Below are 8,771 nucleotides of genomic sequence, written 5' to 3'. Positions count from 1 at the left end.
GGAGAAGTCGAGCGTTATGTCGAAGGGGAGCCCGACCTCGGAGATGGTAAACTCACTCGCGCGGTTGAGCTGGATGACCTGTTTATTTGGACTTGCAGAGCGCATGTCTTGGGGTCCTGGGCCGATCAGTGAACACCCTGTACACGGTCTGCCACGGTTGGTTTTACAGCCAAAATAAGCAAAACAGCAACAGCCAAGTGTCTGAGCGCCGGGAGGAGAGGCACGTCTATTCACTGCTCACTGCAGCTTCCATTAAACAAACAGCAGAAAGAGGACTGGTTAAGGATTATTTTATTACTTAGCATTTTGTACACTTTCTACCATGGAAAAATAACATGTAACATAAGACTGTATTTACAATTCCATTTTTACAAAATGTCTTTACAAGAATTTTTTGCCGGTTTCAAAAACTTGAGACTAAAACACACACAAAAAAAAAACATTCACATTCACACACATCCAAACCAAACTTTGTAATACACACATAAATAAATATAGACATTCACTGACTGCGCCACGACAAATATTTCTACAGCCAAGAACATGTACAATTCATCGTTTCCACACGAGTTATAATTTCATTAATAAACATTACATATGACTCCCAATATAGTTCTTTGTTAATCTGTTAATGAAATATTGCTAACATACTGAAAAGAGGTAACACAGACAGTATTTCATGCCGACAGAATGCTAATGCTTGTCATGCAAAACCATTACGAGCTTCCGCTTTGAAGCAGGTAATTTATTTACAGTTCAAAAATCAAAATGTACTACATGCAACATACTATGTGAAATATTCTGGGTTAGACAACAATGACTTTAGTTACATTATCCATCAGTACTGACTGTATGCCTAAGCGCCTTTTTAATGGGAAACACAAAATAAATAGAGGAGTTTCTACTTTTATTTCTTCATGAATAAACAATCGTTTTACACTTCTGGTGTAACCATCTTCAATAAAGTTGCCAAAGTAGTTGCTATTTTTGATGCCATCAAACTGAAATTAAAATGCTGCGTACAATGTCGAGTGTATCACAACTGTTTTAGGATTTCCTGGATTCACTTTTACCTTTTACATGACAGAACTTCCTGGTGGGATGTGTTTTTTGGAGCTGTGAACTACTAACCGACGCAGAAAAAAAATGAGACCTCGCAGTAAAAATGTCACTGTACAGAGCGACCCCTCAGGTGACATGTATCCGTCAACAGAGAGGGGTCCAGAAGGAATAGCTGATGTGTTGTGGAGCCTGGAGAGGATGGACCCATATGTGACGAGCAGAGGGGGTCAGTTCATGGTCTGGTGCGCTGTGTTTCTGTTTGGTTCCACACATTCCTTCCCTGACAGACAGGAGCAGAGAGCCGCTGGTTCTTCTCCCAATTGGGCTTTGCCTCCACTTACACTTCAGTGCCTCTCTACCGACGGTTTCTGATGGTGAGAGTGGTGCTGCCGGAGTCTGGGTCCTACCAAACACAAAACATCAGTCAGTCATCACTCACCTTTTCCAGGCTATATTAATTACTCTTTTTTTTGCATCTTGTGGTTGCTGATATAAAGAAGTGTTTGACCTCCCTCCAAAGGTAATTAATACTTTCGTCATCCTCTGCTTTTTGCTGAGCTTATGTGGCTCTCTTTTTCTGCAAAAATCTTGCTGACATGGACAAATACTTTGGCAGAATACCAGCAATTCTTCTTTTTTTGCTGAATTTTGAGCAACTTGAAGGCGGCTAAACAAGCTGATAAAAGAACTTGAAATATTATCTCTTCATAAAGTCAATATGGTGAGCCTGTTAGCAAGCAGTCACATATACATCCAGCTTAGCATTAATATTGATTTAATGTTGTGTTTTTGGCAAACTGATGAACACAAGATCAATATTAACTCTCCTCTATTTGCTCTTCACTATTTATACATGGAAATATCAGACTCTTTAGCTGCTACATGTTCACTAGCTAGCTGTTGGGTAAGGGGAAACAACTGCAACAAGTGTGCAGAATGAATTAACCCAAACATGGCTGACTATAAAATACAATGAGCTAAAAGACACTAACAGTAAATGATGAATAGCTCAGTGAAGCTGCCATTAAGCTCTGGGGGTTCATTACTTTGAGAAACCCCTTCACCATGTAAGATGGCATGTGATCCATATTTGATAAGAAGATATATGTTCATACTAATTGATATTACGTCGTTTCAGATCAATTAGATCACCTTATATTTCATTTCTTTAATCCTGTAGTGTCAGAACAACATCAGCTGTTGTTCTGATGGTCAGAAGGTTTCTTGTTTCGCTGGGTAACAAAGGCAACTTGTTAATTAATGAGATTTAGAGTTTTAGTTTATGTAAGATAAAGATAAGATAAGATATACTTTATTCATCCCAGCAGGGAAATGTAGGTGTTCCAGCAGCCAGCATACATACAAACACACAACACAACACATATATACATACAAACAACACAACACATATATACATACAACACATATATACAAACACACAACACATATATACAAACACAACACATATATACATACACACAACACATATATACAAACAAACACACAACACATATATACAAACAACACAACACATATATACATACAACACATATATACAAACACACAACACATATATACATACAACACATATATACATATACACAACACATATATACAAACACACAACACATATATACAAACAAACACACAACACATATATACAAACAACACAACACATATATACATACACACAACACATATATACATACAACACATATATACATACACACAACACACATATACAAACACAACACATATATACATACACACAACACACATACACACAACGCACATACACACAACACACATACACACAACACACATACACACAACACACATACACACAACACATATATACAAACACACAACACATATACAAACAAACACACAACACATATATACAAACAAACACACAACACATATATACATACAAACAACACATATATACATATACACAACACATATATACAAACACACAACACATATATACATATACACAACACATATATACAAACACACAACACATATATACAAACACACACAACACATATATACAAACACACAACACATATATACATATACACAACACATATATACATATACACAACACATATATACAAACACACACAACACATATATACAAACACACAACACATATATACATACAAACAACACATATATACATATACACAACACATATATACAAACACACAACACATATATACAAACACACAACACATATATACAAACACACAACACATATATACATATACACAACACATATATACAAACACACAACACATATATACATATCCCACCCATACAAAAAAACATGAGCCTACAGTTTGATATATGATATATGCAGCTCAGGCTAAAGTTTAAAAGTTGAAATGTCTTCTGTCCGTACTTAAAGGGGAGTCGTTATAAAGTGCAATTGCAGTAGGTAAAAAAGTATTTTTAAATCTGAACACGTTTTGAACTGATGGAGCCACGCTGGCAGTGTTTAAGTGTCCCTGTAGTTTCCAGTCTTTGTGCTAAACTAAGCAGCTGTAGTCCTGCATCTGTTGAACAAATGTGAAAGTGGAATTGATTTTTTATCGTATAACTCTGAACTCAAAGCAGATAAACATTCAGTGTCAAAATACTGCAATTTTAATCAAATTTACAAACAGTCTGTATTTGGCAATCACCATGTTAGCATCCATACAAAGTGAAAAACAAAACAAAAACAAACAACACCAGAAATGGTCACCATGTGTACAACCTAATATATATCCTTATTTACATAAGTTACTATACTGTCCTCCATGTTTCTCTTTGTCCTGTTTGCTCATTTACTTATTTTATCCCTCTTTCTAATTCATTCATTTTATTTACTGACCCTTTTCCTCTTGTTTTGTTTGTTTGTTTGTTTTTGTCTAAATCTTCTTGCAGAACTGTATCGTACCACAGTTCCCCTCTTGTTTGTATCTCTTTTTTTTTATTGTGTGAGTGTGTGTGTACGTTTTGGTGAATAAAAGTAAAAAATTAAAAAAATACTGCTGTAAGATATAACAGAAGAAGTACAGTTTGCCCTGAATATGAAGTAGTCCCATTACAGACTTGAGATTGAATCAGTCATGTTGGACTAAATGTAGCATCCAAGTACGAAAACACTTTTGAAAAAAAGAGCAAATAATCACTCAAAGTAAAGTTATCAAGGTACAACTCATACATTCCTCTGGTAGTTTGACACAGTAACAGCTGACTGAACACTTACGGTGTTGAATGACCGGTAATATGTTGGGGGTCTGGAAGGTCTTGACCGTGGCGGGACCTTCTCCTCCACTTGTTATGACCTGCACTTCCAGTCTGTAGTAGGTGGACGGCCTCAGATTGGACACCACGAGTAAGTTATGATCCTGTCGAGTGAGGAAGGAGGAGACATGCAATCAGTTGAAATACAGCAGAAGGTACCTTTGAATGTGACTTGAATTCAGAATGTGCTGTAAAGCAGGGGAGTGTCAGCAGCCGCAGACAAAAACAAAGACTTTTGTTTTCATAAGGCTCACTGTCTCTCTCTGTTTCGCTGCCAGCTTGATAAAGTGTGCAGTGGGTGGTTTTATTTATAGACGAGCTCCGGAGGCTGGGAGGTGCAGATAGGAGGAACGTGTTGTTGATGGAGCAGATTATGTCAAAGAGCGGCTTTTTTTTTCAGAGAGCTCTTAGCGAGGATGAAAGAGGAAGATGTAAAGGAGGAGGAGAACTTCCAGCAGGACACAACACTTCCTCAAATCTCTCCCTGTGTCTGTCTACACACCACTGCTTATCACAGGACTCATACAAAGATCCATCACTGCACTACGGTCACTTTATTCATTTCAGTATTTACCTTTTATAGTTATATTGTATATATTAGTTCTGTTGTTCCATTATTCACCATGCACCTGATAACTTATCATTTAGTATTTGCCTACTTGCACATAGCTCTGTATATATTTATTTCTCGTTTACTGCACATAGTTCTGTTTACATCTGTTAAAGGGATACTTCACCATGAAACATGAATCTGTGTTGACATTGGGTCATAAATGTAGAAATGTGAAATACATTTTGAAGTTGGTGCCTTCTTGGCCGAGAAAAGACAGAAAGTGTTTTTTTGGCTCGTGGATGAAAGACACCAAATCCCAGAATGCACAGCACCGCAGGCCACTCCCACTAAGGTCCTCTAGTTCAGAATCAGAACTACTTTATTAATCCCAGAGGGAAATTCGCTAGCGGCCCCGGCTTCCAAGCAATATGGCGGACGTTAAGTTTGGATTCTGGGAGTGAGTTCCCACCCACTGATCTGTGATTGGTCTGTAGCTTCAGTGGTCGAAAATATGAGGAACTAGCGTTGTAGTTTCACCCCGCTAACCACAACAGCTTCCAGTGACGCAGAAATCATCATTTAGCGTCACTGGAAGCTCCTTTACAGACTCAGAAATACAAAGATTTCACATCTCAGGGGAAAATGAGGGCGGGATGCACGACCATTCAAAAATACTACCAGGTTTCTAATGATACAAAGATTAATGCTAATGGGTGAAGTATCCCTTTAAGTTTAAGCTTTGAGTTGTATTTAAATTGACACTTTATATTTTAGGTTTAAAATGTTTTGTCTACCTGCACTGTTGTTAATTTACTGCTCTCTGACCCCCGGCGACAAATAACGTTTTTTTGAATTTGAATTTGAATTTGAAGAGGCTACAGCGATCTTATCCCCGCATCACCTCTGACAGCTGCTGTGAAATGAAATGTGAAGATGGAACACTTTCCTACCGCAAGGGACAATTTATTGACTCTATATCTAACAGAGCACGGTCCCTGTGGGGGAGGGAAACATTCATCTGCAGCATTTCAAACCAGCCTTTTCTCTGTGGTTAATGCAGGTGTTAGAATAGAACGATATATAATAATAATATAATAATATAATAATATAATATAATCCTGCTCTGATCAAAACTGACTTACTGGAGGCAGGATTTGGGACTGGGAGATGATGCTGTTGGGGAGGCTGTTTTGTCGGCTTTCAGTGGTGATCTCGGCCCAGGTGACCTGGAAGCCTGTGATCCGCTGATTGGGCGCCACTCGGGACACGCGCCACAGGAAGCTGCCGGTGATGTTTCCCTCGTTGATGGCGAAAGAGGCTGTCAGGTTCTCCGGTTTAGCCAACACCTTTGGAAGCGCCGGAGCTGTGAGGGAGAAACGTGATCTCATGTTTTAGTGTTGATATTAAAGGTCAGAGCTGAAGGTAAGCACATCTCTTTGCCTTTGTCAAAGCCAGGTAACCTTCCTCTAGTCTTTTTCCTCACCTAAGCTAAATTTACCAGCTTTGGCTGTGTGTGTGTGTGTGTGTGTGTGTGTGTGTGTGTGTGTGTGTGTGTGTCTGTGTGTGTGTGTGTGGGTACAGGAGTGAGAATTTCCTCTTTTTTTCTATAAAAAAAAACTTTTGCAAGAAAGCAAATTATTCTTTTTCCTGGAATGATAAAACTATTTCTCTGAGAGTGCATTGATTTTTCTTTCCCCCATCATGATGATAATAATATGCTGCAGTGATCGGACAGCTCAACACTCACCTCCCTCCCCGGGGCAGGGGATGTGTTTGTGAGTCTTGCTCCGGATGGTGGCGCACGACGGGGTGAGGAAGGTGGTGCTCTCGTCCTTGGAGCGCCTCTTAGACTTCAGCATGTGCACGGTGACTTTGTACTTGCAGGAGAACAGCAGGCCGGGGAGGTTGATGTAGTTCTCCTGAGCCAAGAAACACATTATTCAGACATGATGACTTTGACATGTCACCCGGGTCAGGTCCCATGGAGCTTCAGAGATAATTAAATACACAGCACCGAGGGCAGATCACATTCCCACTCTGGACTCAGGAACATGCCCCACATTACAGGAGACTTTGAACACTCCCCATGGTGGGAGTCAGACCAGTAATCTTCTATTAAACCTACAATATAAATGACGTTTTGATGCAGCTTCCATGTGTTACATAAAAGCAAGAAGAACTTAATTAAGAAGCAGAAGCCAGATTCAATTAAAACGCTGTTTAGAAAGAGAATGGCCGTGAATCTGTTAATTCATTCTGTGCTACACTTTACAAACTTTAATTATCTATTGATCTTCACATAAAATGTGTTCTCATCTCTTCTCGAGAAACAAAAAAAAAACTTGTGACTGGTGGATTTACATCTTGCATTTGTAATAAAAGAGCTTCTACATTAATAGGCCTTCCCACGAGAGCGGGTGTGTGTGCATACTCTCACTGATATGAAACAGCTTTGATTAAAAGTGAATGAGGAGCTGTGCTCACATGAAAGCTCAGGCCTGGACTCCGTCCCAGTGATCTATAGAAAAAGGATGTATATTTCCAAGCAACCGGAGAGCTGGTCCCAGAAGAATGTGTTGATTGCCAGGCCTCCGCCATGCTGCATCAGCCTGAGAATCCCCCCCCCACCCCACCCCCCATCCCCTACACAGACCTCACTGCATCCTTAAAAGAAAGCCCCATGCAGGAGCAGCGCTGGGGCCGTAGGAGGTGACTGATCCCAGATTCCGGGAAACATTGTTTAAGTAAATGCGTTTTATTGGCCAACACGCCGCCACATGGCTGACCACACGACTGACTCATAATTTTCAAAACAACAGTCGGTGATTTCAGAGAAAATCAAACGCTACAAGCCTCCCGGCTCACTCAGTGGAGCTGTTTTTCTTTGAGCAGGGCTGTCCATTCTGAGCATCAGACAAAAGGTTAGGCACGTGCTCTGCATAGCTCAGAGCTGCTGATCAAGACGTCTCTCCCTCTCTCTCTCTCTCTCGCAGTGAAAAAAGGAAACGGGCTGCAGGAGACTGACCTGTGTGACTGATTTCTCCGGCCCTCGAGTCTCGTTGTGGCTGCAGTACTCGGGTGTCCACTGGACGTGGTAGCGACTCACGGCGGGGTCTAAAAAGAAAGAGAGAGGAGACACTCAAATCACTCATCAGATCTCAGACTTTGTGTCACATCTTTAATAGTTTTCAATTAACTGAGCAAAACTCCTGAGTAAAGTTATGGAGTGTTACACAAATATAAAGCAGCAGTATAATGAAACTGTTGAATAATATCAATCATGAACCAATCATATTACAATCATTATTTTTTTTATTAGTCAATTTTTTGAACAGGTTAAAGTCTTTATATGTGATTGTTTGATCCAGCAGGTGTCGCCCTTGAGCACCAGCATGAAACCAAAACAGCTCGCGCTGCATTGTTGTGTTAGCATGCTAATGCTAGCGACCTTTATTCTGCTCGTATCTTCACACTGCATGTAAATTTACCTGAAATGAGCGTGATCTAGAAACACAGTTAAGCAGTGAGTACAGTATGTTATTCTTCTTTTCTCTAGTCCCTCAATTAAACAACTTTTATACACGAGGGGAGGAGTCAGCCGGCCGTCCGGGCGATGTAAACAAAGTGAAGATAGGACTCTGAAAACTCTGAAAACATCACAGACAGTGGGACTCGGGTGTTACACCCATTGTAGACAGTCATGACTCACAGAGTTATTTTCAGAGGAGATACTTGATTTATATATTTAAGGTTGAAAAATCACAGATTAAGACTTTAAATCTTCCTTTAGCGAGACGCTGAAGTCCAGGCTAATGTCAACTCATGTGAGAGCATAAAAAGTATGAACTGATCGAACCAA

General features: G+C 39.8%; 1 protein-coding gene across 1 annotated transcript in view; it reads right to left on the bottom strand.

The window, feature by feature from the left end:
* Nucleotides 1-274: 274 nt before the first annotated feature.
* The window catches only part of LOC132986574 (anosmin-1), a 52,323-nt gene continuing 43,826 nt past the window's right edge, over nt 275-8,771 (bottom strand). Inside the window, exons 10-14 of the mRNA XM_061053028.1 lie at nt 7,938-8,026; nt 6,660-6,831; nt 6,055-6,275; nt 4,322-4,463; nt 275-1,465 (exon numbers count right to left, since the gene is read on the bottom strand). Of these exons, the coding sequence (XP_060909011.1) occupies nt 1,407-1,465; nt 4,322-4,463; nt 6,055-6,275; nt 6,660-6,831; nt 7,938-8,026 (683 nt within the window). The 3' untranslated portion in view covers nt 275-1,406. The remainder of the gene's footprint in view (nt 1,466-4,321; nt 4,464-6,054; nt 6,276-6,659; nt 6,832-7,937; nt 8,027-8,771) is intronic.

This window comes from Labrus mixtus, chromosome 13 (genome assembly GCF_963584025.1).
Source record: "Labrus mixtus chromosome 13, fLabMix1.1, whole genome shotgun sequence".
NCBI classification, from domain to species: Eukaryota; Metazoa; Chordata; class Actinopteri; order Labriformes; family Labridae; genus Labrus; species Labrus mixtus.
This window is presented reverse-complemented; position numbering and strand designations above follow the sequence as displayed.